The following is a 17688-nucleotide window of genomic DNA, read 5'->3' on the forward strand; positions in this document are numbered from 1 at the left end:
ACACATGTAGGTTGAAGTAGGAGTTCAGTGTGGTGCACTAAACCGAAAAAAAAACAAAAAAAAAAACAGAAGAATCGTCAAATAGTCAGACTGCCAAAATCTGATTTGAATTTGGCTGTGACTACTAGATTTTTTTAAGTGTTTTTTTAAGCTTCCATGCTTCTCCAAACTGGGGGCATTTTGACCAGCATCTCCTGTAGTACCACTGAGTATTGATAAGCACCTCTTACAACCCTACTTTAAAAAATATAGATGAACTATCCCTTTAAACTATTGTGAAACAGTTGACTATTTAAGAAGGTATTCAGTCACCCTTAATCCGTCTCTCCAGGGTTCAAAAAGACACTTTTCAAGTCTACTGATGATGTCCAACTTCCTGCAACTTGTTCTCTTCTCTCATGTGTGTTGAGGCAATATAAGCAGTAAAACTAAAGATCTATGGAAAGCTCAATACTTTGGTTTTCTTTCAACAGGAGTACCGTTACTATGGCTGTCAACTCTTAAAAAGTCATGCACTATTAACTGTAAATATGTCTAAAAAAAAAGCCTATTTCATCCAGTGAGCTTTGAGTATAAAAAAAAGTACTTTGTGCTGTTTCGTTACAATTCAGAATTAACCACACATGCATACACACACTCACGGTAATACACACATGCATGCTTACATACACCAAAAAAAAAGAAACAACACCGTTTTACACTGTAAATAATGCAATGTATCCTTGGCATAATCAGAAAGACAGTGCAAAAGCAAGAGCATGATCAGTCTTTTTCTGGATATCGATGCACATATCCCTTGTACGTGGAATATGTACTACATATAAAACAAAGATGCACGTTATACCTGGATCTGAGGGAACCCAGGAACACCACAAATCTAATCATCTGGTACAGAGATGTTAAAAGAGGATTCCCGGTTTCTTTCTTCTTCACTCCACATCTGTCTTGATTGACTGGCGAGCAGTTAAAAATCCCTAAAAGCAAATATGATTGTCCGTATCACCGTGTCATTTCTCTGGATGTTCATATCCTGAATGAGCATATTCTGGGTTGTACCAGCAGTAGCTCAGGATTTATAGGAAATACCTGGACAGCCCTGTCTTCTTTAGGCCTCCAACCAGGCTTTTCTTTCCTTTTTTCATTCAGATTTAACTTAATAATCTTAGTTTTGTTTTTCTACACTGCCACGTCTGCAACAGCTGCCACGGCCTCGATCTCAATCTCCGTCACCTCTATGTCCTCCTCGTCCTCTTCACCCACTGCGGGCACGCAGGATGAGGGCAGGCATATTGCTTGGCTGTTGCTGCTGTTGGCGGCGTTCATCTGCATGTTGCTGCCCATGCTGGCGAAAGCAGTGAGGCTGGCAGCGGAGGAGACGCTGCCCAGATTGGTCGGGACGCTCGTCTTGCCACAGGAGTGGATCCGGCGTGCCAAGCTGGCGGAACGCACCACTGAAGAAGTGGTCACAGTGCCCACGCCCTGAACTTTCCCCTCCAGGAAGTAGGTCAGCATCTCACCTTTACCCTTCACGCTGACTTTGCCACGGCACACCAGGTCATAGTTAGTATTCAGTAGGCGATAGACCTCTTCAGTCACCTGTATCAAAAAAAAAAACAAAGAAACATACATGTGAATTTATTCACATAAATTACTGTAGGAAAACACTCTTTGGGTTCAATCTAATATCAAAATAAAACACATAATGTGTATATTTTTTTATTATCATTTACTCTTCTGTAGTAAATTTTTTTAATGACTTAAAACTCAAACTACATTTAATGTCACAATTTTATTAACCTGGAAATGAGTTAGCATTTTTGCACCTTTGTACCATTTTTCCCTCATCCCAGCAGGTGTTTTGAGTTGTTTTTTGGTTAGATGCCTGAAATAAGGTCTGTGGTTAAAACAAGCTTAAGAGATTTTCACATTTTGTTCAACAACATAAAACATGTCAGTAAATATGAATCTTGGGAATTTTTAAGCTTTTAACATGTCTTAAAAAAGGTGCTAACAAGTGGCTAAATGAGATTGCAGAGGTTGTCAGGGACATTGAATGCCATCATGCCAAATATTAGTGGTGGTGATGCAACCGTGGTGTAGTTGGTTTTAATGATAGCATTTGTGCTTCAAAAATCAAAAAAAGTGATGTTCATTTATAAAGATTATCTTGCTGAGCAAAATATCAAAGTATCATTCACACACACACACACACAGAGACCACGGAGCTTATCTTCTACACTAATCCAAAATCAAATGGAAAAATACGATTGGCTTTTTGTCAAGAGAGCCAGAGTGATGCTGTCTTCCAGGTTGGCGTACAAAAATACATCATCCCTGCAGCACTCTGTGAAACGCTTCACATGGTTTATTGCCTCAAAATACATCAAACTTGAAGTCCTGCCCATCTCTGTTATAAAGCGGTGAATAGATACAGTAAATGGGAAATTCAGCCTCAGCACCTCTACTGATGCCAAAGAAAAGAGGAGATTGTCAAAGTGCATCTTGGTGATCAAAGATAGAAGGTTGGTGGTGTGAGCAATGCTGCTACCTTCAGTGAGAAAGGTCTGTTCAGAACTGTCCTGGTTGCTTCTATAAAAAGTACTTCGAGCTAAAGCCTCCTGCAGGCCACATTAGAAAGACTAAAAACTACTAACTACATATAAAGACTATCTTTTACAAATTATATAATATTTAATCCCTGAATGAGAACTTTGTTTCAGGCTTTTTAATAGATTTTTTTTATTATTGACTAGTGAGCCAATCTTATCTCCTATTGTTGGTCTATTTAGACATGTAGTATGAAGAGTTAAAAGTTTTTGTGGTTTTATGTAATATAAATTTCACCTTTAAAACAGAGGTTTTGACTCCATTTTTTTTTCTATAAGTGTTAAGCCAAACGTTGTTCATAATGAAATGGTTTTTAGGATGCGTTCAGACGAGTCGTGTTTAGTCCGGTAGTCCTCTTTGGTCCACCTCAAAGGGATATTTGATCAATTTGTGGTGTGGACACTTGAACCAATCACAGGAATGTACCATTGTGCCATTTAAAAAATAGTTTCTATTTTGGTGACTGGTGAACTAATAGTGTGTTTGCTACCAAAATGTGGACCACCAGGAGACAAACCTGGACTCACAATGAAGTGAGAAATGCCTGCATTGTTATGATCTGATGTGCTCCATGATGTATAATATCCAGGTAGAAATTAGGCTGTTTCTTCTCTTTTTAGCTGCTGACTCTATGACCAACAATGGAACATCATTTCCATTGACGTTTACAATTCAACCGTTGCAGTTTGCCTTTGTAAAGGCAAACCGGACCAGCGGGAAAATTGAAACAACGTATTATCCTCATATTGTTTTGATTCAGAAACTTTTAGGTGTGGATCCACCCACAGATAAATATTGTAATCTAAGGTGCACTGGATACCTGTATCTTCCCAGGTACCCCAGTGCTGTCCATCCTGCTGGCCACGTTGACTGTGTTCCCCCAGATGTCATACTGAGGTCGCCGTGCTCCAATCACCCCCGCAACCACTGGACCCACGTTAATACCTGCACAGACAGAAGATGTTAAATACGTACAAAACAATACAAAACAAATGTCAAACTGAGGATTCTCGTAGTCATGTTGTGCTTTACTTTGTGTTGTTTTGTTTACGTACCAACTCTCAAGACAAACTCATTGTACGACTGATAGTTGATTTCATCCAAAACATCGAACATCTCAATGGCATAGTCTGCTATTGTGCTCAGATGGTCGTAAACAGATTTTTTGGCCTAAAGAGGGGAAGCACATCAAGCAGTGAGTGTCTATGCATGGAATGATCCGTCATTATAATGTACTACATCCATTTATACATGTGCAAACTGAAACACACACACACGCAAAGAGCAACAAAAAAGTACATATCACCTTGGTACCAATGGTGGGGACGAGGCCCACAGCTGCCATGTATGTACTGCCAATGGTTTTGATTTTCTCGATGTCTTTGTAGCACTCCTTATCCATGAGCTGCAAATAAAGAAAAACCAACACGGTTCAAATCTCCCAAAGATCTGTAAAAATATTTCCTCTTGTTAATATTGTTACATTTTTTGTTTATATTACTTGTTTGCTGATTTATTATGTATTGCTTGTTATTGATGCTCCTTTCTAATTTTCAATCCCCCTTTTCTGCTGTAACTCTGCTGTAAAAGGTTGCCATCCCACCTCGTCAAAGTCAGCGATGATCTCATTCAGCAGTCTCAGACACTCCACTCCCATGTTGTTGCCGTCTAGCTCGATGTAGAAATCATTGAAGTTTGGGATCGAGGCAAACAGGACACCAACTTGTGCATACGACTGATAGTATAAATCCTAATAAAAACAGGAAGGAAACAGTATAAAAGTGTAAAATACGTCCTTCGATGTCTTCTGATGTTGGTCATTTTGTGTCTGTTTATCTACCTGTTTGTCTGTCTGTCTGTCTGCCTGTCTATTAGCGAGGCTCACCATGTTCCTGGGGTTCGACATGAGGAAGTGTTGAGCCACGTGGGCGGGCAGAAGATTGAAGAGAATCCTCCTGTTGTCCAGCTTGACCTTCTCCATGCCGTCCCTTTCTTCTTCCGCCTGACAGCAAATGCAATACATCCACAAAATATACAGATGCAGCCATGAGGACTGTGGCTCGTCACACATTTTCACCACACGGGGTCAGTAAAAAACCTTAGAACATGCACTGTATGCCTCTGAGAGTTGGATTTTGAATGGACTTGGGTACATTACACCACTAATGCTGCTAGTTAAATGATTAAATAGCTTAAAATTGAGCTTCAACACTTCAATCCCACTAATGCACAATAGTCCTTTTTTTTTTTAAACTGCTGGCGCCAAATGAAATAGAGCCAAAACAAGCTTCTTAGTCTCATTTTTGCCAAACAGACAGCTGGCAGCCTATAAATACAAATCCTCCATACGTGACTCAATAGTTTACATATATCAAAGCTGAAATGGCAGCATTTCTACACTTCTTTTAAAACTTATGTTATGATAATGAGATTTCAGCCTCTTTCACATGCACAGACACAATGAAACACACACACACACTTCCTGACCTGCACAGCCCAGAGGAAGTCCAAGCGTAGTTTGAGGTCAAGTTGCCTGGAGTGGAGGGCCAGGGCACTGACAAAGAGCAACAGAGACAGGATGGGCTCGTAGCCCCGGATGTGGAAGGACCCCCCACTGTGGAAGAAACAGACACACAAGTCAGCACCCGACCGGACCACACAGAAAACTACACATGAGGGTTGAATGGACCCCCCACAGGGTGCGAGCAGTCATGAGTAAAGTTCAAAGGTGGGAAGTAACTAAGTTTAAATATCTTTAAAAATCTTTATTTTACATCATTGTGCACCGCCTTCCCATCATCAAGACTGTTCTCAACCAAAATGGATGGAATAGTAACACATGGACAAGACGATTCTTTGTAAGTATCCATCAGTGCATATCGCACATGACAGAATGAATTAAAAGACATAACAAGACAATCAAGACGTAACAAGACAAAAACGATGTAATAAGACATAATGATGAAAATGATGCAAAAGATGTAACAAGACAGAAATGACGCAGCAAGACAAAAACAATGCAAAAGACATTAAATGACAAAAAAAATACAGAGAGGGATATAACAAAGTGAAAATGCGACAGACATAACAAGACAAAAGTGAGGTAAAAGAGGCAATAAACACAGAAACAGCCAGAAGAAATGTCCTTCAAAAGGTCTGCTTTTTACTTTCATACTTTGAGAACATTTCAGAGCCTGCAGTTTTTCACCATCATTGAGTAAAGGAGTTGAAGCAGTACTTCTACTTTTACCAGAGTCTTTTTTCTACACAAGTATCTGTACTTTTACTCTAATGTTTGTACTTTCGCCACTTCTGGTAAAGTTTTGCGTGAGGAAATAATGAAAACAAGGACTATTAATATGCTCATATGTGCTTTAAATTTTGGACCATACAATATTATATTATTTACTGAAGCGTGACTGCATTTAAGCAAAATGAGTTTTTCAAAAGAGATCTTTATCTTAATAAGCTTAACAAATTCAACATAATCACTTTTGAGAGGTGCATTTATGATCCGAGCTCCAATAAAATTGGCCGGGCCCCTTGGTGCTGGGCTGTAACAGCTAACGCGCTCCCATCATCCAGCCCACATTGTCCTTTCAGGCTTCTGATTTGGAACTAATGAGCACATGTGCTGCATCAAAGGGTGGTAAATGAAAGAGTGTGTGGGCTGCAGACAAGCAAAGACTCCTCCACACACATACATCCCAGCACATGTACAGTAAAATGTTCTTCTAAACTCCTGGTTATCTGATCCTCCTCCGGATCAAACAAACATTCATTCACATCCAATCTCAGCCTCTGATACTCGAGTGACGCACAGTCATAACTATATCAAGGAGCTCCCACTTTAAACTCTGATAGGAGACGACAGAAATAAAAAGTGCAAACAAGCCGAAGTGTTTTTGCATGGTTACATGTGTCTTCTGTGTGCTGTTTTGTGGTCGCACTGTGCCGTGAACCTCACCCTGCGGTCTTGCGAAAGCCGCTGAGCTCCAACACGGTGACATAAAGCACCCCCAGAAGGAGCATTAGCGCCATCTTTGGCAGCCAGGACACCCGCAGGAAAAGTGCCAGGGTGAGTGTGCCCACCACACAGGACAGAAAGGCGTAGCGGGCACCGTCGCAAGGCAGCTCTGCCATGGTGTGGTTGGCGCCGCTGTCCACATCGATGATGACGATGGAGCTGTTGGTGTTGGCACTACCCCACAACCAGGGCATACAGCCCACCTGACAGAAGCAAACAGGAAGATGAATGAGCATAAAATAGAAAATAGTTCAGTGGTAGCCTACTCTCACAGTCTGTCCTATCTGCAGTTTTCCAACAAAATAGTATAAGCTGTTTTAATATGAATACATCCGACTATGGTTCAAACTTTTTGTATTTTTTTTTTTTTATAATATTGTTGTAAAGGACAAATGTTAACATAATGACTACACCTGTGTAGTTTTTTGGTTTCCTAATTTACTGGAACAATCTCTAAAGCAAGACTGATGCACTATACACAAAAACTGTAACAATGAACCATCTTGAACATGGGAGAAGTTAGCCTCTAAGACTTTCTGTCAGAAAGCCTTGATGGCTAACTTCTCCCATGCTCAAGGCTCTCACGGGTACAGTCTCGCATCCAAGCATATCTTTCTTAAAGCAAAGGGGAACTACAATTAGAGCCCAAAACATGGTGGCATTTTTCTAACAGGCTGGCCAGAAAGGTGGGTCATTTTTGACGGATGACTTTTTATATTTTTGTTTTTCTCACTCACCACGCAGGCCTGGGCCACAGCGTAGATTAAGAGCACTATGAGAATACAGAGAGCAGTGCGGATCTGAATGGTCAGGCACCCTGGAAAACACTGAAACACAAAAACAAAGAAACGTTAGAGACCAACAATATGAGGGACACGTTACATATATAATACTGTAATAATGGCTTAAGGAAAAAAGGCTTGAAATAAAACACCTGTGCAGACAGATTCAGGTGGAATGAGGTAAATAAGATGAAAGAACAGAAGAGGAAGAAAAAGAGCCACCAAGTTAAAAGAAACTTCTCACAGTGATGCAGTCAGGAGCTTTGAGGATGACCATCAAACTCAACAAAAGCTGAACCGAATAGATTAGCAACCTGAGAGAGAATAATTTACATTTTTCTCTTTAGTCAGCAAAAAGAGGAAGACTCATAGAGGGGAAAAAAATCTGTTAGTAAGAGGTCTGATCTATCAGTAGTGAAAATATATGAAAATATAATGTATGAATAAAAATTTTAGACCTCTCAGGGCTGTCAACACTAAGAAGCCACACCCCCTCCAGTGTGCTCCATGACACCTTAGTTCAGGAAAAAAATATGAAGATTAGTCATCAACACCAATCTCGCTGTCCCGCTAAGACCCGCTGTTGTGTGACTGCATCCCAGTACGAAAACAAACACGTAGGAATTGTAGCATCTGCGGCTAACATTAGCTTTTGGAGGGAGAAAGTTATGATGTCACTTTTGCAACTTCCGGGTGTGTAGTCTTTGAAATTACAGGTCTGATACTTCAACAGTTTTACAACAAACAGTGACTGTCTTAACTTGAAAAAGGATCTTATAAATTGACAAACATCAAATGATCAAATGGGATGGAAAAATAATTTGTCTCTCTGCACTGACTTAAGTTCATATTTTATCTGAAGTTAGGTCTCTATAACTATAAATAAACTGTCCACACCACAGCAGTAAAGTTATAGTCCACAACTAATACAAATTTATAGTTACTGTTAAAGTGTGTGGATGGACCTGCTCAGGCAGAGTAAGGATGAGAAAGCAGCTGTGTTTACCTGTACTCTAGTGATATGCAGGTACATGATACAAGCTATCAGGAAACAGATGCAGAAGACGAGAAGGACTAGTACCACTGTGCCCCTGAGTGGAAAGAGAAGAGAGAGGAAGATGGTGGGATTAGTTAAAAAGACATGAGCAACTTAATGAGTCTGTTAAAGAGATAAATGGAAAGATACAAAGCAGTAGAGAAGAAGAAGAAGGAGGAAATTTGTTGGACATACTGTGGTATGATGAGAAGATAGACAAGGCCAAACAAGGCAGCAAGGATCAGAGAGAGGACCACTGCGCTGGTGAAGTACTCATCAGGAACCTGGTGGTACTGTGTGACAGCAGAGAGCAGATAAGAAGATAAGAGTGAGTAATAACATTCAGCCAATATCTCAGTGCACAGGTACAGTTCAAAGTAAAAAAAAGTTTTAACCTAAAAATGCTAGTGTCTTGGCTGCCTTAAACTTTTAAGTTGACTGACTCTGAGAAGAAAAATTGAGGTAATTTGTAATAAGTCAAAACAAACATCCTTTCCTGGTCAAATAAACTTAATATTAAGTTTATATTACAAACCAATCTGATTTACTTTTACATTTTCTGAGTTTGAAAATTCAGTTCTTCGTTTCACACAAAGAAGTTAAGCTTCAGCTGCTCCCACTGGAGCTTCTTTATGTATTACTTTATCAATGAATTAAATTTTTAAGTTGGTTTGCAGTGTTTACATTATTGTGAAAACAAACAATCATGACTTATTTTAAGATGTATTAGAGACACACAGCAACTTTTCATCATGTATGTTTTCTTAAAACTATAAAAAGAAGGGTTACCTGTCAGTCACTCACTCCTGACTGGTCCTGGTCATTTTTTGCCCTTTATGCAATCTAAAATAAATGCATTTTAACTTTATACAAACCTTACAGTGTGCCACAGAGTGTTTTTGAAGGAGGGTCTCAGGACAGCTTTAACCCTGAAACAATGCATGCTGGGAAGTCTCCTCATATACTGATGATGTCTTTTAGAAACTTAATGTAACTCGTAGTCAGTCCTGAATTCTTCTGAAAATAAATACTCCTACAGGGAGTTTTTGACTGGTTATGAAACCTCCATTTAATACTGATGCCTCTATATGACCCATGTAAGCTAATGAGACTATCTGCAACAAAACCTGCTATTTCTATACAGTTTTTCTTAATTCCTGTCACTGGGTCAGAGTCTCCTGTGTTTGTGTGCGCCTGTGTTCATATTTTCCCAGGCAAAAGTTACAGGGAGTATTAGCCATTTAAAAAGAATCAGGAGGAGATTTTTATTTTGGATGTTATACTTTGTTATTGAGACCACTTCTGTCCACAGGGGCCTCCAAAATCAACATAATATGAAAGTTTCTTGCAGCAGCTTTAAGTTTAGACCTAATTAACTTGAATAATAAAACTTGTATATCTACGTTAAGTTAATGAGAAAAGGTTTATTGATTCCACTAAATTCTTCCATGATTTTTTTTTTTGTACAGTTTATGTGTCTGCAGGATCTGAAGTCTCCCTCACCCTCTGCTCGCGCTCAGAGCACTTATACATGAGTGTGAGGAAGTTGAGGTCTGCCGTGTCGGACTCGGTCTGGCGGGCCTCGATCAGCCGGCCGATGTAGCGGTTGACCCGGGTTCTGGGGCTGCTCTGGATCAGATTAGCCTGGTTCGTGTTGGAACGATTCCGTATCAGCTTCTGTGGAGCCGTCCGCATGGCCCTCCGCTGGTGGGATAGAACAAGAAATCTTCACTGAGAATGTAGAATTCGTAAAACTATAGTGAGATAAACAGGCTGCAATGCAGCGCCCTGTCTTCTCTGCACTACTGGAGGATTATCATATTAGGAACAAGGGTGAATAAGAGTCAACAATAAACACGGGCAGCTGATTATACTTTCAAATTAGGACATTGCCTTCACACTTAACTTCATTACTGAATGCACCCCGCTGTGTCTGAGTGTCTCAGGCAGCCAAAGTGAGCAGCTTTGCAAAACATTGGGCACTGGAGCAAAGCCAGAGAGTTAACATGGCAGAGTGGATGTTTGTGTGTGTGTGTTTGTGTGTGTGTGTGTGTGTAGGAGGGTGTGTGTACATGTAAGTGGGCATGCTGGATGAGTTGTGTAGCTCAGTGGCACAGTAGGGGAGCAAAGGGTGAGCAAGAGTGTTCATGACTTCATTACATGACATCAGTGTGAACAGCTCACTGGCTTCCTTTATTTCCTCCTTTTCTTCCTTCCTTCTTTCTGTCCTTCCCTGCCTCTCAATGTTCTTTCTTGATTTCCTGCTTTCTCTCCTTCCTTCTCTCCTTCTGCACATTGGTATATTTTTCCTTTCCTACTTCTTTCTGTCCATGCTTGTTTATGGTTCATTACTTCCTTCTTTCCTTCCCTGCTCTGTATATTTTTCCTTGCTTGCTTCATGATTCTGTATATTCTTCCATACTTCCATACTTTCCTTCCCTGCTGTCATATATTGTTAATTTCTCCCTGACTTGATTTATTTTACCTTCTTTCTTTCCTTTTATGCTCTCACATACATTCTTCCTTTCTTTGTTTGTGTATTTCATGACTGTATATTTTTCATATGTACATCCTTCTTTCTTCGTTGCATATTCTTCCTTAATTCTGTTTTTCCCTTCCTGCTTCTTCCTCACTTCCGGTTTTTCCTTCCTATTTCCGTATTCTTCCTTCCTTATTTCCTTTCTTGCTTATCTATATATTTTTTATATATTTTTTAAAATATTTTTACTCATTGCTGCATATATTCTTTCTTACTTCCTTTTTCCTTTTCTGTCTCCATGTATTCTTCCTCAGTCCCCTCCTTCCTTTTATACTTTAATATACTTTCCTTCTTTCCTTGGTTCTGTATATTCTTCTAAACTTGCTTCTTTCCTTTCCTGCTTCTGTCTATTCTACCTTTCTTCCTTCTTTCCTCTCTTGCTTTTGCTTATCCTTCCTTACATCCTTCTTCTCTCCCCTGCTCCAATCTGTTCATCCTTACTTCCCTCTTCACGCCCTTGCTTCATCTTGTCTTCACTTGCTTCCTTGTTTCTGTTTTTCCTTCCCTCCCTCCGTCTAGTCTTTTTTCTTTCCTCCCTCTCTCCATTTCCATCCCATATTTATCCGTGCCTCCTTCATGCTCTTGTTTTGTTATTTATGAGGCAGTAACACAGTGACCTGCAGATACTGACTTCTCCTCATGTTCCATATTGTGCTCGGAGTAGCACAGGACACATCATGCAGCCATGTCTGCTGCTGCACCAAAAATCTTATTCATTCATCCCTTGTCCCTCATATCGCTCCCCTTCGTGCCTTGAATGCATATGTCATTTCACACAATTCAAGTGTGTGTGGCCTGAATGTGAAATTACCATTCAGAGGAAGGTGCATATATGACTTAACCTGCCACCACTTTTCCCTTTTCCATTTGTCTGTTTTATACTAAACGGCTCTCTGTCTGTCTGCGATGTGAGGATGTTGTCATTACTGGTAATGCAGATTTAAGAGGAGACACAGTCGTATAGTGTGATCTACTATGCGCTGGATTATAAAAAAGGGAAGATGATGCCTAGTCAAACTTTAATATTGAACGTTTTATGTGTGTTTAAAATGCAGCAAACTGCTCATGTCATATTTGTTGCACTTTCACACACAAGTTATAGTTACTACTACAGCTGGTAAAAGTGAACGTTAGGACAGGTTAAGGGCTGTCCTAAAGTTATAAGGGCTTATTTAAGATTTTGGGTATTTAGGATTCAATCTTAAGGACAGGCACATTGATTTATGGCCTGTTCATGTAATGGCTTTTGTCCTAAATCACATCCTAAACCTAATCACCATGGTTACCAAACAGTAAAGCTACATCTGCAGGAAGTTTCTGTATACTCCCCCTGGTGTTATTATATCCAAAAACATGGTGTGCTACACAGACCTGCACTACTATACTTGTGAGGACATTGTTTTGACCTGACTTTGTGCATAACGGCCACATGTCTATCAACCCTTATCTTTCTCACCTCTAAAATGAGCTTATAGGGAGTATTTTTTTGTGGGAAGTGCTCACTTTTGATGGTGTGTCCAGTTTTTTGTTTGCACAATGAGAAAAATCCATAGCACACAAACACAGACACACACACACACACCTGAAAATCTGGATTAAAACAGCTGGTGCGAGAATTGTACAGCTGCCAGGCCACAGGATTTCTCTTCAGCCACACAAGGTCAAGTAAGCCGTTTGACATTTGGCCAGATTGCCAGTGTCAGTGACAGTATATGCGAGGGGAAATGGTATGTTGGTCTCTGACAGGAGCAACATGCTGAGGGCATTATAGCTGACAGGCTCATCACTTACCATCACCCCCTATCTTCTTATGATAAAGCATACATCCTGTGAAAGCCATATATTTATTCACTGACTGAGATGTACAGTTGCAGCAACAACAAGCTTGTGACGCCTTTTAAATGACCTGGAATCCTGAATCACTTCCTCCAACTGTAAACTATACTTTGCTAATTCAGCTAATCCCATAGACAAACACAATTTTATACAACAAAAAATTTGCTGAAGAAACACACCTCAGTGACTACATTTACATGCACACTAATATTCCACTATTATTCATAATATGACAGTTTTCTGAACTTGATACGGGTCATATAAACAGTATATTCCATTAGGCTATTCTGAATCAAGCCTTATTCTATATTGCACACATGTTCTATATTTTCTGATTCAGACACGCTGGATAGGCTGATATTATTCATCTTTTATTCTTTGGACATATGTACAGCACAGTCAGAATATGCATCTCGATTGGGGTTTTTTCAGCAGTTTGTGACACGTGTCCTCTTGCCTGTTTATGGTCAGCTCAACTCACCAACAGTTTGGAAGGCATAGTGGGTACAGATGCATGCAAAAAAAGGCCACATTTCTGGTCAGGAGCAGAGACTCACCTACTTCTAAACATTGTGAAAGCCTTGGATATCAACAGGCTTTTAGATATGCGCAAATATCGAAACGCTGACCTTTTCAACAAGGTGGTTGAACGGATGAAAGACGGAGGCTGTGTTTGCATGGTCAAACACTGTCTTGCCTTGTCTTTTTCAGAATAAGGGCAAGAAAATTGAATATTTTGTGCATGTAACCATTGTCACAGTCTGAACTGAACTGTCAGAGAGTATGGTTGCAATCAATGGTTATTTTCATTTGCCAATTACTTTTTCAATTTATCATTTGTAAAATATCAGAAATCAGTGACTCCTGAAGCCCAAGGTGACACCTCCAAATTGCTTGTGTTATGCAACTGACTGTCCAAAGCCCAAAAATATGCAGTTAAAAATAACAAATGCTCACAATTGAGAGGACGAAACAAATGACTGTGGGGCATGTTTACTAAAAAAAAATAATAATAATAATAAAAAAATGCCTAAACCATTAATTGATTATCAAAATACTGACAGGATCCATGTGTAGGATTTAGTGGGAGAACCTACAGTGGCAAAACATCACTGTTCAATACGGCGGCCTCAGTGGAAAGAGGACTCACAGCCTCTGTAGATATAAACGTCTCATTCTATAGTAACAGAAATGCAACAACTCAACTGATTATGTGCTTATTAAAATATACTTATGAATGTTATATTTCATTTCTGCCTATTGATCCTCCTAAATCTTACACACCATTACTTCAAAAATATTCAGCAATTACTTTTAGACTGAATAATTTATTCTTTCAACTCTACTTCAGAGTCTACGACAGAGATCTGTGGAAGGGAAACGTTCCCAGAAACATTATTAGATGACTTCTTGAGCATCATCTAACAGCACTATTGGACTGGCTGTGCTGCAAATATCACTGCAAGAGAGAAATGTGCAATGTTCAGTGAGGTGACAAAGAACATTTGTGTAACAGCTATGGATACGGGAGAATCTCTTGCACACGCTAATATCAATTGTACTGTATGTCCAAAAAGCTACTAAGCCATGAAGGAATCCACAAACACACACTGTTGCTCCTCTGAAGACCACTTGGATGATCCACAAATCAAGTCTTAAACCCATATTTGCATTATAATATTAAGCAGAATAGTTTAAAATATCTTTTAATAGTTGTACAGTTCAACAGAAAGCTTTTACTTTGGATTTACTTTAGTATTAAGTATTGATATTGATGTTAAAGTAGTGTTAACTTGTAATATAATTCTTAAACAAACCATCATTAAAGGCTATAAAGTTTTGAGTTATGATATAAATAAAGAGATCAGGCCAGAGGATTTAGAAATCCAGGTAATTCAAACAAGCACTTACCAAACATTTACTAGACATTCAGACTCTATATATTTTTGTCTCTATTTACGTAAATCACAGCACGAACAAACACAGAAACGTCAACACAGACACTGAGAGTTTTATACCTTATCACCGTCCTCGCAGTTCATGACATTGGAGAAGGGAATCTCAGCCTTGAACATCTTCCTGCAGTGCATAAGCTGCACTAGTAAGTAGCACACAGTTTTGAACTTCATCTTTTTGGCGGGCTTTATATCCGAAAGAATCAATCCTGGGAATATCTGTCACCAGATAAGAAACGGGAACAAGGATTTAGTCATGATACCCCACACAGTGATATATATTATGTAAGGGTCTAGAAATCATGCACGTGCACAAATGCTCATGCACACACACGCATGCAGTCATTATTATCAGGCTCAGGAATTTAACTAGAAAGTGGGTTAATATAAGGTCAATCCCTTAGGTGATTTTAATAGTTTTAGGACTTTGCTGCCCTCATTTTTTTTTTATAAAGCTATTTTAGTAAGAGTGATATGAGATTAAATAGTTTGAGGAAATGTCTGACAGTCATCTGTGGTAAGAACTATATGCTTTGTTCAATACACAGAGTAATTAAAGGCACAAAAATTAAAAAATATTAATACCAAAAGATTAATATATACAAATTATATGGAATTTAAGAAATGTTTTATTTTGTTTTATTATTATTTTTTTTAATTTCTAAACTTGCTCTGTGCCAGAAAACACCCTTGTTCCCCTTGTTGGCAAGAATTCACAACTTCAAACAATTTAAAAATGTGTTAAAAGCATTCAAAATCTAAAACTAACAATAACCCACATTACTACATTTTAAAAAAAATGTAATCACTAGGAGGTTGGCCCATTACAAGGTTTAATAGCCAAGAAGTTTATCTTTTAAATATATTTTCCAACATAACTGAGGAATAATAATCAAAACCTCCTTCAAAATCTAAAACTAATAATACCAACTGTTAATATAGCTGTAAAATCGTGCTATTATAAACAGGTTTGTTTTAAAAAATCACTTTTTTAATAAACATGTGGACAAGTTGTCCCTGTTTTCCATCACCTTTGTCAGATTTTTACAAAAACATTATTTTATCAGGCATCAAAAAGGTTAGCTATACCCTAAGGACCCCTGTCTCACTTCCTGGTTTAAAAAAGGTAGGAATCCTGGTCAAGCATTTGTAAACTTCCTATTTTCAACAAATTCTTTAAATGATATCGTTATCAGATGTGTCTAAACCAGAACATGTCAACTCTGTAGCCCTTCAAAATCAAAGCTAAATGAGAATTTAAGTTTCAAAATGTGTATTTTGATTAGCATTAGAGAACTTTAAGAAATGAAATGGCTACTCATTTGCAAGATTTTGTCAGCTCTGCAAGACGTCAACTCGTTGACATCTACACTTAATAAAAAAATATAATTACTACAAGGTTTAATAGCCAAGAGTTTGATCTTTAAATAATATATTAAAATATATTTTTTTCCCAGCATAATTGAAGAGTAATAATCAACCCCCCCTCAAAATATGGTTTTGTCCTGATTTTCAAGAATGAGTATACAGCACAGCTTAGTCAGGGCACATCTTACTGTGAGCCGTGTCTTTGATGAAGCCTAACCATCAGCTCTATTAAGAGGATTAGCGAAGTCTCCCGCATATCAAAGAAAAAAAAAACCACGCAACTGGAATGTTACAGGTTCACATAAGGACCCATGTAACCTATGTGAAAGCCTTATCTTGCATAACGTGAATCCTGCTGCAGAAATAATGAGGGAAGAGAGATAGAGAGGAGATGAGAGAAGAGGAGAAGAGGCCTGATGGAGTAATACAAGACTGAAATTCCCTCTCCAGCTGCTTGTGGCACATCTGTTGGAGATGTGCGTGTTAATGTGTATGCACTGACACACACACATATCTCTGTAAGTTTGTCAGACTGTGCAGATTTGAGATGATAGATGCCGCTGGCTGTTTTCTTATTCTTTATAGCCCCAGTCCAATCCATTACAGGCAGGATGTGAGATCGGCTCAACAACAAATGTGTGGGAGCTCCATCATATAACGCTGGGTGCTTTAGTCAACTCTATTTCTCTATTTGAAGGATGGTTTATTGTAGATCTTGGCACAGCAGTGAAGGCTGGTCAAGATAAGCCTGCTCCGCCTACTCTGACTTACCACGTGAAGCAGTTCAGGTTAATGTGGATTAGCATACGACCTGCAGAAGCTTTGCTAATGTGTACAGTACACTGTCTAGGTAATAAAAGGTTCAACTGAGGCCAACGTCTGATAAGAAGTATAATCTGAAGATACAACTGATGCTGTTACCTTAATCATTTTCCCCTGCTAAGGGCTCATAGAAACATACAGTGTGTTAAATATACAATCCTCAGCGTGTAATCACAATACGATACCTTCCGTCGGTGAGATGGCACTATAAAGAAGGTTTCAATTTCATGTTTTTGGAGGAAGGCGTTCCTTTCATGTCCATTTCCAGGCTCCACCTCATAATCTCCATTTAGGCACTCCAGCGTGGATCTGGTGATGTGGACTTTCCTGTGGAAAACAGGCACAGACAGCACAGGATAACACACAACACGAGTAGTCTCATTGCCGCTGCAGCTGCAGCAATTAGCTGCATTTGACACAAACAGATCCGAGCAGGTCATCTGCAGAAGAGTATTACAGGAGACCGTTAAAATCAGGTCTGACATCCTACTCCTGCAGGCGTTTTACAAAAATGAAAAAAAAAAAAATGGTTTAGTTTAAAATGCTGCAAAAAGATAATTTTGCCTGTGTTCAAGTCTTTTCATTGTATTTTTATTTAAACAGGTGAAAACAGAACCACATGTATTAAAACAACTGAACCCCACGACTCTTAAAATCCAATCTTAATGCTAGTGCATCACCACAACTGCTACCATTACTATTACTCTGAAATGAAA

General features: G+C 39.1%; 1 protein-coding gene across 2 annotated transcripts in view; it reads right to left on the reverse strand.

Annotated features, from left to right (window-relative positions):
• Positions 1–129: 129 nt before the first annotated feature.
• The window catches only part of LOC146317708 (adenylate cyclase type 1-like), a 55320-nt gene continuing 37761 nt past the window's right edge, over positions 130–17688 (reverse strand). The window contains exons 7-20 of one of the 2 annotated variants that reach the window (XM_084732745.1): positions 17158–17299; positions 14846–15001; positions 9956–10156; positions 8648–8745; positions 8423–8507; positions 7372–7461; positions 6575–6837; positions 5095–5221; positions 4493–4609; positions 4211–4357; positions 3914–4012; positions 3663–3777; positions 3428–3552; positions 130–1596 (exon numbers count right to left, since the gene is read on the reverse strand). In XM_084732745.1, the coding sequence (XP_084588871.1) occupies positions 1177–1596; positions 3428–3552; positions 3663–3777; positions 3914–4012; positions 4211–4357; positions 4493–4609; positions 5095–5221; positions 6575–6837; positions 7372–7461; positions 8423–8507; positions 8648–8745; positions 9956–10156; positions 14846–15001; positions 17158–17299 (2185 nt within the window). In that variant the 3' untranslated portion in view covers positions 130–1176. Of the gene's footprint in view, positions 1597–3427; positions 3553–3662; positions 3778–3913; positions 4013–4210; positions 4358–4447; positions 4610–5094; positions 5222–6574; positions 6838–7371; positions 7462–8422; positions 8508–8647; positions 8746–9955; positions 10157–14845; positions 15002–17157; positions 17300–17688 lie in introns of both variants that reach the window. The other variant, XM_084732744.1, reaches the window with a different exon arrangement.

Source organism: Lutjanus erythropterus, chromosome 12 (genome assembly GCF_056507025.1).
Source record: "Lutjanus erythropterus isolate fLutEry1 chromosome 12, fLutEry1.hap2, whole genome shotgun sequence".
NCBI lineage: Eukaryota > Metazoa > Chordata > Actinopteri > Lutjaniformes > Lutjanidae > Lutjanus > Lutjanus erythropterus.